Source organism: Phalaenopsis equestris, unplaced genomic scaffold (assembly GCF_001263595.1).
Source record: "Phalaenopsis equestris unplaced genomic scaffold, ASM126359v1 Scaffold000002, whole genome shotgun sequence".
Classification (NCBI taxonomy): domain Eukaryota; kingdom Viridiplantae; phylum Streptophyta; class Magnoliopsida; order Asparagales; family Orchidaceae; genus Phalaenopsis; species Phalaenopsis equestris.
Window position 1 is genome coordinate 12104693 of NW_018164444.1, and position 18747 is coordinate 12123439.

The 18747-nt window shown below is 36.2% G+C and overlaps 1 protein-coding gene across 2 annotated transcripts in view; it reads right to left on the reverse strand.

The window, feature by feature from the left end:
* Window positions 1-630: 630 nt before the first annotated feature.
* The window catches only part of LOC110027310 (urease accessory protein UreH-like), a 26860-nt gene continuing 8743 nt past the window's right edge, over window positions 631-18747 (reverse strand). Inside the window, exons 2-3 of one of the 2 annotated variants that reach the window (XM_020728689.1) lie at window positions 18385-18496; window positions 631-1794 (exon numbers count right to left, since the gene is read on the reverse strand). In XM_020728689.1, coding sequence (XP_020584348.1) covers window positions 982-1794; window positions 18385-18435 — 864 coding nt within the window. In that variant the 5' untranslated portion in view covers window positions 18436-18496 and the 3' untranslated portion in view covers window positions 631-981. The remainder of the gene's footprint in view (window positions 1795-18384; window positions 18497-18747) is intronic. The other variant, XM_020728681.1, reaches the window with a different exon arrangement.

Genomic DNA, 18747 nt, shown 5'->3' on the forward strand with positions numbered 1-18747 from the left:
TAAATTCCACAAATAAATCGCCAATCAATTATCAATTTTAGTTAGCTCAAGCCCCCAATAAACGGAAAATATTTTAGTTAGCAGCGCTGCGTACGTCGGAGGTTATTCAGAGAGTACAGGGGGGTTATATCCGCATTATACCCCCTATAACCTCCCTGTATCTACCGGAACTACAGAAACATGAAACTTATTTGTAAGTTACAGGTAGGTTATAGGGAGGTTACAGGGGCTATACCCTCTGAATAACCTCCCGACGTACGCAGCGCTACGTACGTCTTACGTACACAAATATTTTCCCCAATAGACGGTATGATGCAAACTAAAGTTGCAAACGACGGAATATCTCCCCTCCTAGAATTTAATCTGTCCAAATTCCAACCCTAATTTCTCATGTAGAACCCTATAATGGCAAAAATTAGCGCAGCTAAAAATTACAATAAAACATTCAAAATAACCTCAATAAAAACAATTTGCAAAAAAATGGATACCTCACCAGACTTAAATAAGATGTTTCGTAGCAAAACATCAATTAGAATACATAACTTAAGAGAGATAAAATTGATGAAAGATTTCAGTACTTTCCTCGTAATCTCTGAAATCATCACAAAGTATCCCTAAACAAAGTACTCAACACATGAACTATGGTTTATTTAAACACCACATTTATTAAATCAAAAACAAATATGAAGAACAACCGTTCAGTAATTACTTCCTCAATAATCCAAATCGAGAAACAAGGAACAAAAAGCTTGTAAAATCATCAAACAGTGATGAACTTCACCAAGTAAAAACTTTGAGTGCTGGCAGACTTATCAGAACAAATAGCTTGAATATGGTTCTTCCAGCAGTTGAATGTTAGAATTTAGAGTTTGCGGAAAACGAAAACTGCAGCTTGAAAGAGCTTCCTGAATGATCCCTAAATAGTAATCCTAACGTATAAACTCTGAAAGGATTGAATCAAATTCCTAACAGACGCAACGATCAATACAGGCTAAAACCAAAAACCTGGCTGATCAGAATGGCTAATCCCATAAATATTGCCATAAGAGAAGCAGCCCATGTTAGTTTCTCTGTTATCCTAGGAATCCTTTCTTTTAAAGCTTGACTACATGAACCAATAAAAACTGTGTAAGTACCCATAGCAAAAACAGTACCAATCAGAAACATGCCAAGAAATGCAGCACCAGCTAAACGCGAAGGAAGAGCCAGTGCTGGCAAAATCATCATTAGTGCATCTGGTTGCAATCCGTGCACAATGCCTGTAGCAAAAGTGGCAAAACCAATCTTCTTCCTCGAACTGGTAGCTTCTATGGTCTCCAATACGCCAACATCACACTCTCCATTCTCATGAGCAACACAAGGAGTCACCACTTCAGAAGCTTCTCTGATTCCCATTGCACCTATGACGAGCAATGTTATACCAACAACTCTTGTCCCCCATGTCCGGATGACCTCAATATGTAAACGGTCTTTAAGTAGTAAGAAAAGCAATCCAAATATCATTTGCCCTGCATCATGGCCGCAGCCCCAGAGGGCACCAACAGCAGCACTCTCTATTCTTGTACGTCCAATTGATAATGGAGCAAGCGCAGCCAAATGGTCAGGGCCTGACAATGTGTGAAGGCAACCTGCGAGAAAACCAGTCCAGGCACTACTGAGAAACTCTGCTCTAAAAAGCCTTCCACCAGCTTGGGTGGCTGTTTGTAGTGTTGCATAGACCGGGCGTGCAAATATTGTCTGTATTAGGGTTACGATTACTACAGAAAGAAAGACCGACAAGGCGGTGGATGTGACCTGACAAAAGGCTTAATAAGAGGTCATAATCATTGATAAGTTATGAGAAATATGACACAGCTTTCACAAATTGGATAGAAAAAAAAATAGAAGAATGAAGAAACAATACAGTAATATACTGGTATTCACCCAGTAGGCAGGGGAGAATAATCAAAACCCTGTTTCCACCGTTACAAGTAGCTGAATATATACTCCCACTTAGGCACTAGTAGTAACTAACAGAAATAAGATTAATATTGACTTAATATAAAATAGCATTTAAAGTAACTGATGAAAAGGTTCTAAGACGTGTTACCAGCGGAAACTAAAACAATTTATTGCAGCAGTTCTTTTTCAGTTCAGAAGAACTCGACTCAAGCTTAGAAATCTGGACAAGCCCATCATCAGGTTGATGATAGCTCTGAAGGCCGGCTACATTAGAAGTAGTGGAAATGTCTACTTCTAGAGAAAGAAACACTACAAAGGCATTTTGCTTAATTTGAGCCTTAAATAAAATTAAAAAAAAATCCAATCTTCCAAGTCTTCAATTTAGAATAAGTGCTGCTAGGAAATTTCTCTTTTATGAAGATGAATCATCACGAGATCACCCACACTAAAAACCTTGCTACAGTGTACATCAAGCTGCTGCTTGTAACTTTGATTGATGTTGGCAATCCTAACTTCTACGTCATCTGATATTTGCTTGATCATCAGCCAACATTACAGCTTGAGAGCATTTGGTATAGGTAGTATAGCTACATCCATCGTGTGATTCAGCTCTTTGGTATAAACAATGCAAAAAGGTGACTTGCCAGTGGTCCTATTTATCATAGAATTGAATACAAATTCAGCTTGACTCAACATGCCGTCCAATATTTTGGTTTGTCACCAACAATGCAGCATAACATATCACTTACAGTACAGTTCACCACTTCACTTTGACCGTCAAAGTGAGGATGAAAATCCTTGGCTGAATTTGAGCTAAGTTTGCAGTCCTTTCCACAATTATCATAAAAAACAAAGTTCTCGCCAAAAACAGGTAATGAATTTCATGTCCCAATCTAAGGTAAAACTATGAGGAACACATGGAAACAACTATTTCCTTATAGAAAACATGGTAACATTGATAATATCAGAAGTTCTCTTGCAAGCAACAAAATAAGCCTTATTTGAAAATTGATCAACCACCACCATAATAGAGTCGAATCTCCTTTTGAACTAGGGAAGACCCAAGACAAAATTGAGACTAAGATCTTCCCAAAGTTAATCTCAAATTAGTAAGGGAGTATAAAATCCGGATTTTTGGGAAGTTCTTTGAGTCTTTGGCAAATGATCCATTTCTCAACAAATCAACACTCTTTTACATAGCTTTGGCCAAAAAAAAATATGGTTTGAAAACATGCAGGAGTCTTGCCTCTCCCAAAATACATAACTAGGGTTCCACGTTCTTTTATAAGTTACTGCCTCAGGAAAGTGTTGGGTATACACAACTGATTTCCTTAGAAGAGGAAGCCATGTTGTATGGAGTAATCGCCGCAGGCCATACGATTGTTACACAGAGATTAAGCCTTGGCAAAATCAGCATATATTTGGCATAATGGTCAAACAAGATTTCCAATCCAGCACTGTTGGACTATACATACACTGGCTCTCCAGCTTAAAGCATGGGGAACTTGAAAGGTATGTTCGAATTTATGTTTTAAAACAAAACTAAACTTATACAGGAAAACAGCCCATTTCATGTGCATCCGGTTCAGACTCTGAGTCTATAAAAATAGCAAAGAAAGGTGGTCACTAAAAGATGGGAAACTATTGATGGATCAAGTAATGTTGCTATTGCTTGAGGGCACAAATCACCATATATATCTCCTGCTCATACGTCGACAATTTATATCTTTGGCCACCATGTTTCTCACTAAGAAAGTCAATGGGTTTGTTGCCTTGAGATAGTGCGGCCCCTATTCGAATAGTGTGGCCACTATATTTCTCCCTAAAAAATTCAATTGCACAAGGACTAAACTATGATGAAAAAGCTATTTTCTCAAAAAGGACATCTACAATATCTTGCAATATCTGATATTCCTGAGGATTCATCTTGTAATGGGGCTGGTTAGGTAAGGTAGAGCCTAGAAGTAAATCAATTTGATGTTGCATATATCCTAAAGGAGGCAGCCAGCTTGGCAAGTTTAGTGGCTTATTTGATATTGAATATATCGTAAAGGAGGCAGCTAGCCTGGCGAGACTATTGGCCACACTCTGCAAATTGTAGGAGTCAAACTTTACCAGAATTTTAGCATTGGGGCTTCTGTTTAGTAAGTGATATGGCCAACATACAGCCTCCAGTTTTGTACTCTGCTGGAAGTAGGTATCCAATAACACTAAAAGTCCGTCTTCTATTTGCTTGGTTTTATGTTGGCCGGTGCGGGTAGCAATTTGATTTCCTTCCCCTTTCAATCAATTACATAAGCACTTAACCGTAAATGAATAACAACTGAGTTCAACCGCTTATGTTGAAGTGTGAGCTAGTGGAGCCAAAGGAGAATACCACAGTTTGATATATGGGATGATTGAGACCATCCAATGGCAAATGGTACAATTAGAAATTTATTGGATATTACAGGATGACCAGGCCCTTGCATTGAAGGTGGAGGCACAATAAGAGTGTTAGATGAGGCTTCAACTGGATTAGGGCATATGTCATTGACCAACTTTGACTGGATTACTCGTCGACATCATTAATTTGTATGCTTCAATCGGTGAACACTTCGATTGGATTGACATCATTTAATGCACTCAATTACATAAGCACATAACCGTAAATGAATCACAATTGAGTTCAACCTTTTATGTTGAAGTGTGAGCTAGTGGAGCCAAAGGAGAATACCACAGTTTGATATCTGGGATGATTGAGACCATCCATTGGCAAATGGTACAGTCGGAGCCTTATTGGATATTACAGGATGACCAAACTCTTGCATTGAAGGTGGAGGCACAATAAGAGTGTCAGATTAGGCTTCAACTGGATTAGGGCATATGTCATCAACCAACTTTGACTGAATTACTCGTCAGCATCCTTCATCTGTATGTGTCAATCGGTGAACACTTCGATTGGATTGACATCATTTCGTGCACTCATTGTTCAAATCAGTTGTTCGAATTATTCATTCATCTTCGACGTATGCCACATCTGTGAATCAACATCAGCATCGCTCATTGAGATCGCCCTTTTGCTTTTTCTGAATCGCATGTGAACTACGTTTGACTGCCCTACTCAAAGCTTCCACAATACAGTTCAAAGCTTCCTCCTACTCCATCATGTCGTCTGCTCGTCTGGATCGCTCAATTGCACCATCCGCTCGTTGGAAATGCTCGTCTGTATCATCTACTCACTGGATCACTTGTCTGCTCGTTTGGATCACTAAACGACATCATCCACTTGTTGAGATCACTTGCCTACATCGTCCACTTTTCTGGATCTTCTCCTCCAACAAGAAATCTCCTTTAACGACGTAGGAACTCTTCCATGCACACAACCAAAACTCTTCCTCAGCTGGATTTTTGCCCTGCAAGACCTCTATTGTTCTTCTTTTCCACCATAACTCTCCTTACATCTGAAATCAATCCTGAAGTAGGCCCTCCTCCGTCGGAATCCCTTCAGGTGATTTGTAGACCTTCCTCTGGAGCCCCTCCTCTTCTTCCTGGCACCATAATTCTCCTGCAGGATCTCTTATGTTAAATTTTTGTCACCAAAATCTTCCTAGTAGCAAACCCTCCATTGGATTCTCCCTACAGGCATCTTCTTCCTCAAGATTCTCATGTCCTATGATAACAACAATAACAGCAACAGCAACGACAACAATGGAGGCGCAGCAAGTAGGGGTGTAAACGAACCGAACACGAACGAACAAAGCTTGTGTTCGTGTTCAGTTCGTTTAAAATTTAGTTTGTTTGAAATAAGCTCGTGTTCGTTTCTTAACGAACGAGCCGAACACGAACCGAACACGAGCTGTTCGCGAACGACGAGCCAGTTTGACATCCCTAATATTAATATATAAAAATAATATTATATATTAATTATATAACTTATATTATATAAATATACAATATCTATATTAGTATATTACTACTATAGTATATTAATATATTATTATTATTATTTTATTATATATTTTGATTTATAAAATTTAATGTTTTAAAATATAATAAATTATATATATATATATAATTATTTTATATTTCAAACAATAACGATTCGAACACGAACGAACGCATCACTGTTCGTGTTTGGTTCGTTTAACTAACCGAACGAAAAAAATTTATTCGCGTTTGTCTCGTTTACTTATCGAACGAATCGAACACAAACTCATGGACGAACCGAACACGAACTGTTCGCGAACAACGAGCTTTTTTGACAGCCCTAGCAGCAAGAAGCAAAAACAACAGTAATAGCGGTAGCAAGCAGCAACATCGGTCGCCAAATGTCATTCTTTCCTGCAACAGTTGTTCCTCTACCTGCATAAGTAGCAGTCAACTCCCACCCTAAACTAGCAGCAACCCTAAAAACACATAAGATTTATGACCAATTACGAGATGAAAACGTCAAGTTATACTACTGAGGTTAACTATGAATTAAAGATCAAGAATTTTATCTAGACGACTCCCAAAGAAGCTACTTGGAGGTAATTCAGAACATCATTGCAACTTTCGCGCACACTGATGTAAAATATTCTTCAGGAGTCGTCTAAACACCCTTTTTCCATTCACAGTGATATTTGAGAACTTTCAAAGGTGAAAACACTAACTAGGGCTAGACGGTTTTTCTAAATTTATTATCGGTCACGCTAGAACTGCTTGAGAATTTCTAACAAAGGAGAAGTCTAAAACAACACAAATCCTCCAAACCTTTCATGACATGATTCAAATTCAATCGCATTTCAAAATTCAGATCCTCAAAACTGATAATGCAAAAGAATATTTCAATTTCATCCTTAGGTCCTATCTTTCAAAATATAAAATCATATGAGTTCATGTATAGATACACCATAATAAAATAGGACAATTAAGAGAAAGAACAAACATCTTCTTGAGGTATCCCGCTTAATTATGATTTTCCATTACGTTTCAAAAAAAATTTTCAAACAGCAGTTCTTACTACAACATACCATATCAATCGAATGCATAGTCAGGTACTTCAAAACACATTTTCATACTTTGATGATTACCAATCCTCACATCAGAGTTTTCTCTTCTACAATGGCGCTTAAAATTTTTGAGTGTGTATCATTGTTCACATCCATTCTCAAAATCACATAAAACTTGACCCTAAATCTATCAAGTGTTTTTTTTTTAATGACTTCAACAAAAAAGGGGTGTATTACATTATAGCGCCATTATTACATATTATTTAATTTTATTCTTGATTAGGTAATTCCCCTTTTGCCTTATTTTGTTTTATTTTCTTTCCTAATTATTTTTTTTATTGTTTTCTGATACACCGAAAATATATGCATTTTTAGACCCATATTTTATGCTTATTTTTGGTGATATTGCACTTTAATGGAAGGCATTTTTGATGTTTTCTTGCAGGTTGTTGATTTTTAGAACTTAAAGTAAAAAGAAATAAAAAATGATGGAATTTGGAGTCAAAATTACGTTTTTGAAGAAGTACTCAGCGCTGACCGAGCAGAACAACAGAACAACTGAAATTTTTACTCAGCACCGATGGCGCCAGACTAGCGCCGACGACGCTAAAGGTGGTTCAGCCCCCGTTTCTAGAAGGTTCAATGTATTTGGACAATTTTTTAAGAGTTTTTGGAGGCACCTCTTGGAGAACCGACCCTGGGCTTTATTTGAGGCCGAAATTCATCAGAAAATTGACTCTTTTTCGCTCCACAACGTTCCACCACGCTCCATTTTCGTCATTCTTCATAATCCATCTTCATTCTACCACCATATTGGAGTCCATTAGTGATTTTTCTTTCATAGTTTAGAGTTTTTGTGGTGAGACTTAATGTGAAACTTTCTATAAGAGTGTTGGAGAAGGAGAAAAGTGATAGATATCTTCTTCCTGCATTTCTAAGAAAATGCTACAAGAGATTTGCTTTGAGAAAGAATTTCAGATAAATTTTGATTGTTTATTAGTGTTGTATTAACTTTCTTTTATATATGAAATTTGTGTTTTGTTGTGTCTTTCTCATGAAGTTTGAGTTGTTTCCTCTATCTTTCTCCCTACTCTGAGATATGGTGAAATAAAGAGATAACATAGATGTGTCATTGTTTAAATATAAAATAAATTGTGATAATTTTTCAACTCCGAACTTAATTTACATTTTGATCTGGTCAATTAAATTGTTAAAATATGTTGTGAAACATATGATCCGGGAAATAGAGTATGATTTCTACAACAGAGTAAGGATCACATTTGATTTCATGAAGGAGAAATTCATTCATGAAATTAAGTGCAAATAAATAGGAAAATATTCTTTGTTGAGTGTAGAATTGAAGAATCTTTAGGGTGACAGACTAAAATCCTTAATTCGGTATGAGTGTTTAAAAACTAAAACGAGAGTTAGCCTTCATGAAGGAATGTGGGTGCTCTAGAGTGGGAGCCGGTATCCTTCTAGCCTAGCCACAGATTTAAGGACTAAACCTAGGATTAACCAATGATTTTCTATGCATTGTATCAGGGTAGAGAATTATAATTGCTCATATTTAGCACAAAAGATATTATAAACATTTATCTCATCTCATTTCACCACAACCTCATTGTAGTGGGAATGATGTTTTTTCACATAAGAAATCTTCATTACATAAACATAGTAGATTAATAGTTACTTTTTAAATTTTACAATTTTGTTTTGCTAATAGTTAAGTATTTTAATTTTGATAACATCTCAACATTTGAAATTAATGATAGTGATTTTGAAATTAATGATAAATTAATGATAGTGATTTCGTTTGATTTTCTGTAAATTTCCTAGTAAAACTTATCATTGTCAATTTACACATTCTCTTACTTGAAAACGATACGTATACTTGCGTAGAATCTCATTATTAATTGCTTATAATTATATATATTTTACACAACTTACTTTTCATACAACGCTGTAGTGGTGTCAACTTCAGTGGTGTCAACTTCATAAATCCTTACATATAAAAACTGGGATCACTTTCCATATTTATATCTATCATAATTGCATTTAAATACATCTCCTCCTATTAATAAAATTAAGATTATCTATTCCAAATCTCAACATGGTATCAAAGCCTAACCTTAGATCCAGCAGCCCCCGACCTCCTCTGCAAGTCTGCAAACAACAGATTTCAGCGGAATTCCAGCGAATAACAACCTTCTTCCTATGTGCAGTTGTTCGCCCGTATTCCTGTAGGTTTCAGCAGCCGCCAGTGCAACCCCTTCTTCCTGCAGGTTTCAGCAGCCGCCAATAGAATCCCATGTTTTGTGGAATCCCTTGTTGCCGCTAGTGCAACCCCTTCTTGCCGATTTCAGCAGCCACCAATTGAATCTCATGTTATGTGGAATCCCTTATTCTATTGTATGTTTCAAAATCCCTGCAAGTCATGGAAACCTACAATTCATGCAGTTACTGTTGTCCGTTTGTATCTGTTTTTCGTGATTCTACTGAAATTCATCGATGGTTCAGCCACAACAACATATCCTTTGGCTCAATCGAAATTATGGTTGATTCCTTCAATGAATAACCCTCAGAAAGCGTTCTTGACTTCGCTGGAGGATCAATTCCAAACTTTGCTCTTGTGCAGACCGGGGGACCGGAAGCAAACATTAATTTCTTGATCACAACTCATAAGTTGAATGGCAGCAAGTTCCTCCAAAGGTTCCAAGCAGCTCTTTGTTCATTAAAAACATGGGAAGTTCGGTCACCTCATAGGAATGATTCGTGAGCTTCCAAAGTCTGACCCAACATGTGGAGCTTGGGAAATAGAGAACTCCATGATCATGTCATAATTGATCAATTCCATGGAAACGTCAACTGGTTGTTCGTACATATTTCTCACTTTAGCTAGTGCTCTCTGAATGGCTATCTATGATATCAAATGTAGAAAATTTTGGCAAGCTCAATGAGGTATCTAAAAAGATCCGGGAGGCCAAACAGGGGTCAATGACCGTAGCCAAGTATAATAATAACTATATTGCATTATGGATGGAATGCGACCTGCACTATGAATACACTTGGAATTCTCTGGCCTACTTATCCCTCTTCCGGAAGATAGTAGAGAAGGATATTATGTTTCAATTCTTTCTTAGTATTAACAAAGACCTTGATGAAGTTCGGGGTCATATTCTTGGTCAGGATTTTCTCCCTTCCACTCGAGTTTCTCTCTTCGAGATTCATCGGAAAGAAAGCAGGAGAATTGTCATGCTCGGCTCTTCACTCGTTCAGCTGAATCATCTGCTTTAATCTCAAATAGTGCTCAACACTCGTCCTTATCACCACAAATCGATCAACCCACTTGTGATTACTATTACAAGCCCAACCAGAAGTGGGACAAGTGTTGGAAACTTCATGGTAAGCCGAAATACAAACCCTCGACCAAAACCTGTAAATGTCAAAGGACTCGCAATGATGGTAGAACCAAGCGCGGCTAAACTGACTCCTACCCGAAACATCCTGGAATCCTTTGAATCCCCAAAAAAATAGATGGAACAATTTATAAAGCTTTTTGGAGCCAACCAAGTCTCTGTGGGTCCATCTACCTCTCACGTCTGATGAGGTACTGTTTCTATGGATCTCACAATTTATTCTTCTTCTAGTCCATGAATTATTGATTCAGTTGGCACAAGTCACATGATTGGTTGCTCGCAAACTTTATCGACTTACTACCCGTGCTCTAGAAAAAATACCGTCAGAATTGAAGATGGTTCATGGAGCTCCATTGCTGGTAAAGGGTCGATTGTACTAACAACTGATCTAACTTTGGAGTTTGTTTTACATGTTCCTTGATTACAATGTAACTTATTATGTGTCAGCAAGTTGACAAGTAATATTGATTTCATTGTTAATTTCTCCTCTGATTATTGTCATTTTCAGAATCATCGTCCAGGAAGGATGATTTAAACAACTAAGGAGGTAACTGGACTCCACTACTTCCAAGAAGACAACACAGAGAGTGACGACACAAAAAATTTGCAGTTATCTCGAGTCATTGAATGTCTCATTATGTTATTGCGTTGTCGTTTAAGTCATCCTAGTTTTCAATATTTGAAAATTTTGTATCCTCTGATATTTTTTAATAAAAATCTCTCTAATTTTAATTGTGAAACATGTCAATTAGCCAAACATCACTAAATTTATTATCCATCGCACACTTACATACTTTTCACTCTTTCTCTGTCATTCATAGTGACATATGAGGATCTTCTCACTAAATTTATTATCCATCGCACACTACACTAATAAACGGCGGTTTTGCACCTTAACTAATGATCACACTCAAATGATGCGGGTCTATATTTTGAAAGACAAATCCAAAGTTGTTATAAATTTTCAGAACTTCTACAATTTTCTCTTAACTCAATTTAAAACTCATATTCAAGTCCTTTAGATCGACTATGGTCGTGAGTTCTTCAATTTTATTTTGAGTGAATTCTTGGAATGTAAACATATCCCCTACCATACTTCTCGCACGGACACTTTTTAACAGAATGGGGTAGACAAGAGAAAAAACAACACCTCGACATTGCTCGCTCTATTATATTTCAATCCAATGTCCCGAAACATTTTTGAAACGATGTCATTCTAACTGTCACTTATCTCATAAATAGAGTTACCTCCAAAATTTATAAGTTTTGAACCCCCATCGGCTTCTGATGTCATACTTCCCTGACAATCGAGAATTTTCCATTTTAGATCCCAAAATTTTTTGATGCACTGCTTTTGTTCGAAACACTGCCCCTATAAGGAGTAAACTTAATCCCAGATTCATAAAATTTGTCTTCCTTATATACTATGTAACTCAAAAGGAGTATCCAAAACTTGATTCGCCACAAACAAAATCTATGTGAGTGGTGATGTCTCATTCTTTGAAAGTGTTCCATACTTTTTTAACTCGGCCTCTAGTGAGGGAGAACTTGAGTTTCCCCCAACAATGTCTCTTAGATGGTCATCCCATTGTTCCCAGCACTGATGAGTCCCCTATCACGTTGAGTGCATCATCTCCTCCTCCCATTGTTTGTGTCTACACTCGGCGTATCCGTCCTACTGTTTCTACTCAGGAGCCTGCTACCTCATTACAGGACCTTGACTCCACTCCGGGTGACATCTTCATCACAACCTCTCCTCCGAATGAGGAGGTGAGTTCTCTATATAAGGTACGCAATCAAGCATGCTACCCCTATTCTATAGCAGAATATATCTTTCCACAGTTTATCGCCGACCTATAGAGCATTATTACTGTCCTCAGAAACCATCAGATCCCTATTACGATTGAGATTATTCTTGCTAAGTCAGTCTAAAAACGAAAGTAATGTAGGAGATGAATGCCCTTCATCGGTACATGAGACGTCATGAACCTTCCTCAAGTTTAGAAAACTGTGGGGTGTCAATGAATTTTCAGTATCAAGTTCAACTCTGACGGGTCATTTGAACGCAACAAGGCAAGATTGGTCGCCAAAGTTACAGACCTACAGAGTAAACTATGATGAGACATTTGCTCCAGTAGCTTTGTTAAACACTATTCAGTTTCTGTTGTCACTTGCAGTGAATATGGATTGGTCTTTATTCCAACTTAATATCAAGAATGCATTCTTGAATGGTGAGCTGACAGAAGAGATGTATATGTCTCTCTCTCCAGGTTTTGATTTTACTGCCTCCAGAGGACAATTGTGTCGGCTACAAAGTCCTTTTATGGGCTAAAGCAGTCCCCAAGGGTCTTGTTCGGCAAGTTCACAAAGGTGATAGTGAATCATGATTTTACTTAGGCTCAATCAAATCACTCTCTTCTTTTGATACTCCTCCAATGGTCAGGTATTTATCCTCATTGTCTATGTTAACGATACTGTTCTTACAAAACATTAGATCCCTATGGAGTCCTTAAAAAACATTCTTGCTTCATCCTTTGAGAAAAAGGATTTAGGATCCCTCTAGTACTTCTTAAACATAAAAGTGACTCTGTCCTCTCGGGGAATTTATCTATCTTAGCGCGAGTATGTGATTGATCTCTTAAAAGAGAACGATTATCTTTTGTACAAGTCTGTTGTCTTTCTATAAATCCTAATAAAAAATTATCTAAAATTCTCAATGTTGTATCTGCCAACAAAATACATTATCAGCACCTTGTGAGAAAACTCATCTACCTGGCTCATACTCGCTCCAACATATGTCGTGCTGTTAGAATAGTGAGTTAATTCATGCATGACCCCTACGAACACCACCTCAAAGTTGTTTACCGAATTCTCCACTATTTAAAAGGTACATCGGGCTAAGGTTTGTTCTTTTCCTACCATACCTCTCGATTTATTGTTGTTTATATAAATGTTGATTGAGTCGAATCAGTATATGATCAACATTCCAACATGGGATATTGCTCATTTGTATGGGACAATCTTGTCACGTGAAAAATCAAAAAACAGTCTGTGGTTGCCCAAAGTAGTGCTGAAGCTGAATTTTGATTCATGTCCTTAAGAATCTATAAAGCTCTCTGGCTACGCATCATGTTCTTCGAACTCCATATGTCAACCTTTGTCCTGTTATAGGCCGTAATCAACATTGCTCACAACCTAGTCCATCTGATCATACTAAACATGTGAAGATCAACAGCCACATGATTAAAGAAAAAATTGAGTGCGCGGTGATTTGCATTCTATATGTACCCTCCAGTGGTCAACTAGCGGACATCCTCACCAAAAATCTGTCTAGCCCTTTATTCCATGGTTTTAAGTCAAATTGAACATGATTGACATCTATGCTTCAACTTGAGAGAGAGTATTAGATTATAATGCCATTATTACTGATTATTTGATTTTATTCATAATCATGTATTTCCTCTTTTACCTTATTCTATTTTATTTTTTTTCCTAGTTATTTTATTTTGTTTTATTGTTTTTCATATTTATACTTATTGTAACTGGATTTAAATACCCCTCTTCTTATCAATAAAATTAAGTTGGTATATTTCAAATCTCAACAAAGTATAAATGGTACTCTCATGTTATCAAAAAATACAGCTCCATAAATGTCACAATTTTTTTAAAATCAATCCTATTATCATAAATTTGTTGTTCAAGAGAAAAGTGCAAATGAATATCAATTTTGAAATGAAGATACCTACACGGTCTCACTACCTAAACCTAGCCCACCTATCATACTTGAGAATGTCAAACTAATCAAAACAACCCAATCTAAAGTCCATAACAAAGAATTTTGCGTGTACACAAGAAGGAAGAAAGATCTCGAGCAGAAGTGCTCAAACCAAAATTTGAGTATGCATTCACATGAAATTTTGGGTCAGGTGTCTAGTACTCATGATTTATCCCCTTTACCTTATGATGTGGTGACAAAAAAAGCTGTATTAGATATTCAATTCATGAGCATGTAAGTTATAAGAAGCTATCCTCATCCTACGAAGCTTTTATTTCTAACATTGATAGTGTGTAGATTCTTAAATCTATTCATGAAGCTCTTGAAAAATCAAAATAGAGGAAAATAGTTGAAAATAAGAGTAAAACACTGAAGCATAACGACACATGAATTCTTATTAAACACACTTAGAACAAAAAACCAGTTGATGCAAATGAGTATTCAACATCAAATAAAAAAATGACGGGGTATTTAGAGATTCAAAGCCAGAATTTTTACAAAATATTTCATTTTAAATCTATGGAATTAACTATTTGTAACGTCCCGTTACCGGGAAGGAAAAATCGAAGAGCCAAAAAGGTGGGAGAGGAAGTGAGAAGTCGGGTATTCAAAAAAGGGAGAAAAAACAAACTTTGGAAGAAGAGGAAACAAGAGGTCGAAAGTTTAGGAGGCGATTTTGTCTACATAAATCATAGACCGACTTGCCTGGAGGTCGAGCGGCGTGCAAAGGAGAAGAGGATGGCGCGAGGGTTTGGGTGGAGGTGGTGTCTCTGTCAAGCAAAGGAGACAGCATCGTTACCGTGCAGAGGAGGATGATGCAATCCTCTGCTCCAGAGCTCGGCTTCGACTTTCATGAAGTATCTTAAGTGGTACAAATTTTTAGGCGGTGCTCCTGTAACTATTGTATAAATATAAAATTATATTGATATAGACTCTTTGAATAACGCGTTAAATGATTACATTAATTTATAAAGAAGCTTAACTGACATGCATATTATATTCTATTTTTTATTACTATAGTTTAGGACTATGTATATTCACTTAAGGTTAATTAAATGATTAAAATATTAGCAATAGAAAGAAAAATATTTATAGAAGATGCTGACAACTATTAATGAGGAAAATTTGAATAAATTATTTTATTTAAATTAATTAGTAACTTTTTTATTTATAAAATGTTATTTATATAGAATGAATATCAAAATTTTATTTCCCACCGTTCAACCGTCTGCTCTTGCCTAGATTAACTCTAAGCCTAGGGCCAGGTCATGACATTATCAAGAAACTTTCGCACTATTTGTCAAACTAAATACTATAAAAGCTTTCCTTTCGTAAGCTTAATAAAGAATGGGGACTACATCAATTTGAAATAAAAAATACCTTCTTGAATGGGGATCTGAAATAAGTGTATATAACGATACCAATAAGACTTGGGAATGATTCCAACAAATACATAGCATGCAAATTCAAAAAATCTCTCTATGGGCTTAAGCAATTACCAAGAGTATGGTTTGATTGGTTTGCTAAAACTATGAGATCTAATAAATATTCTCAATGTCAGGCTGATCATGCTTTGCTGATAAAACACACTCAGGGAGGTAAGAATGTTATATTGATAGTATATATGGATGATATTGATACTTATTTATGATGATGAAAAAAAAATTCTCAAGATCAAAGAAGTGCTTGCCACTCAATTTGAAATCAACAAACTTGAAATATTTTATAAGTATGGAGGTAGCAAGGTACAAACAAGGCATTATTCTATCATAGAGAAAATACATCCTAGATCTACAAAGGAAGATATAGATGATTGGATGGAAGTCTGCTGACATTCCAATAAATCCAAACAAAAATTCTAATAGTGGAAAAGAAAGTGTACCTGTTGATAAGAAAAAAATATCAAAGATTAGTGAGAAAATTCATCTACCTGTCACATACAAGGCCAGATATTATATACATTGTCAGCATCATGAGCCAACATATGAATAACTCTAATGAAGAACATTTGAAGATGGTGTATAGGATTTTGAGATTTTTCAAGAAGACTTCTAGTCATGGATTAATTTTTTAAGAAATGATAAATAGAGAGGTAGAAGTCTACACTGATGCAAGTTGAGCGAGGTAATTCACTGACAAAAGATCCACCACAAATTATTGCTCCTATATATATAGAGAAATCTGGTTAATGAAGAAGAAAGAAACAAGTTTTTGTCACTACAAACAGTGTTAAATCAGAAAATAAGGCACTTGCCTTAGGAATCTATGAAGGGATCTGTATTCAAATTTTTTTAGTGAAATTGGGGTGTACCTCCAATAGGCCTATACAGATGTTTTGTGATACACAAGTAGTCATTGGTATTGCTAAGAATCCGTTGGATCATGACATGACCAAACATATTGAAATTGATAGTAATTTTTCTATGAAAAAATTAATGGTGGAATTATATGGCTTAGCTACATCCAAACATACCAGTAAGATGTTGATATCTTCACCAAAGCTCTTCCTTTAACCACATTCTAATAGTTAATACCAAGCTTGGTCTCTACAACATCTACGACTCAGCTTAAGGGGGAGTGTGGAAAGCTGAGAAGTTCAGTTCCTCCTCATGGTGGACAGGCCAGTTGCTTTTGGGAACACATTTCTTAGTTTTACTCCCTTCCTATTTTATGTATCTTTATTTTTTTTACTTTAGAATTATTTTCTTTGCTAATTTAGACTATATATATTTCATAAGTATATGAATTATGAGGGACTAGTTTCATTATATATATGCACCATGTGAATATGAAATGAAATAAATTTCTCTCCTAATTTAATTTCCACAATTTCCTATTTTTTTCGGACTTATATTTTTTTTTAAGTATCCTGGAGATTGTAATCTCCGATTTCATACTTTATCAGTGTTCGTATCATCTTCCTTTTGCAAGTGGTGTATTTGTATTTTGCTCAGGAATAGATGATGAACTTCCTCTCCCCACACATCATCATTTTGGAGCTCTCTTTGTTATTTTCAGTTAGGAAATTCGTCAAACAATGTTTATCCTAGTTCAAACGCCACCGAAATTGCATATTATCATTCCCACGCCATTCCACAACTACCCCTCTGCTAAATTCCCTTCTTAAACATTTTCCAAGAGCCCTATAATGATATCAGCTAGTTTGCTCATCATTAGCTCTTTATTCATATAGTTGTAATATTCGTATATTTGAACATTCATTTGAATGATAGTCAAGCTGAAATCACAAAAAACATTTAGAGGATTTTGGCTTATTATAAACATTATCCCGGTGCCAATCTAGTTTAGTGTCAATGGCTACCAGGTTCGGGTTTTAGAAGTAAAAAGGGCTTCCCTCAGCATTAGTTAATCTACCTTAAATTAATTATTTCTGCTGCTCAATTAAACTTCGTTTGGATTTAGAAAATTTAAGAGTTTGTTTGAGCAATAGTTTTCACTTGTAAGTGAAATTCACAAATTGGGATAATGGTCATACTGAATTAATTTCTAGTTTATATTGGATAGCTTCTTTTAGTCTTCCAATGTAGCAAACAACCAACTGTTGGTTGGATTCCTTCCTAATGGTTGCAGGCGCTCAGCCTATAAAACTCTTCTGTATATATACTTATCGTTCAAGTCTCTTGTTGCAACATTGATATTACATATACAACATCTATCACAGTCAGATGAAATAAAATGGCTGCAAAGAAGTTGTTTAATTCTTACACAACTTCTCACGTCTCATTTTCCTCATGCTGCCTAGATTGCATGAGTTGCGGCTAGCACGCAACCACAACCCATTTTAACTTGCAAGCAACATGTCGGTCCTGCTTCTCAAGTGATATATCCGGGTCATAAAGAATGTCTCAATTGATTGCTCCTAAACGAGATAGTCTTCAATAATGAGATGACCATAAAGGAAGAGGAAATAAATTTTCACTTTACATTCACTATAGCGGGAATCAGATCATGCTCGACGATGCTGGATAGCCTTCATCAACAAGGTTCCTCACCTGACTCCAAATAAGAGAAGTAAATCCATCGATGAAGGTTTCATTTCTCATTGGATTCAGGAAACTTGGATAGCGCCGGTAAATCAATTCATCAGAGACACCTCATGTCATGATAAATCATAGCAGGATTTTCCATTGCGGTTGTGATTGCTAGATAAATCAATGTGATTGCTAAAGGGAGTAATTTGTTGTTCCTAAAGATTCTAAACTCTCGCCTGACCTTATTCACAAATTATTGGAACTCAACGATGAGTTTATCTAACCTTTGTAGAGGCATTAAGCCTTGTGAATAGTTTCCCAAAGTTGATCGACATCGCTTGCCCATTGTTTACTTTCGTCCGCCATTAGATGTCTTTGATACCAATTTGGTGCAACCTTCACAAATTGGACAAAAAACGAGAATAATGAAGGAACAATTTTGTAACAGAATGGTATTCAACCAAAAGGAAGCGGAGTAATCAAAAGTCTGCTTCAACAATTACAAGCAGCTGAATACATACTCCCACTTAGACATTAATAGTAATTAACAAAAACAGCATTACTATACACTTAATAATAAAATGGCATTTATGTAACAGATGAATGATCATAAGGAACTAAAACATGTGTCACTATATATATATATA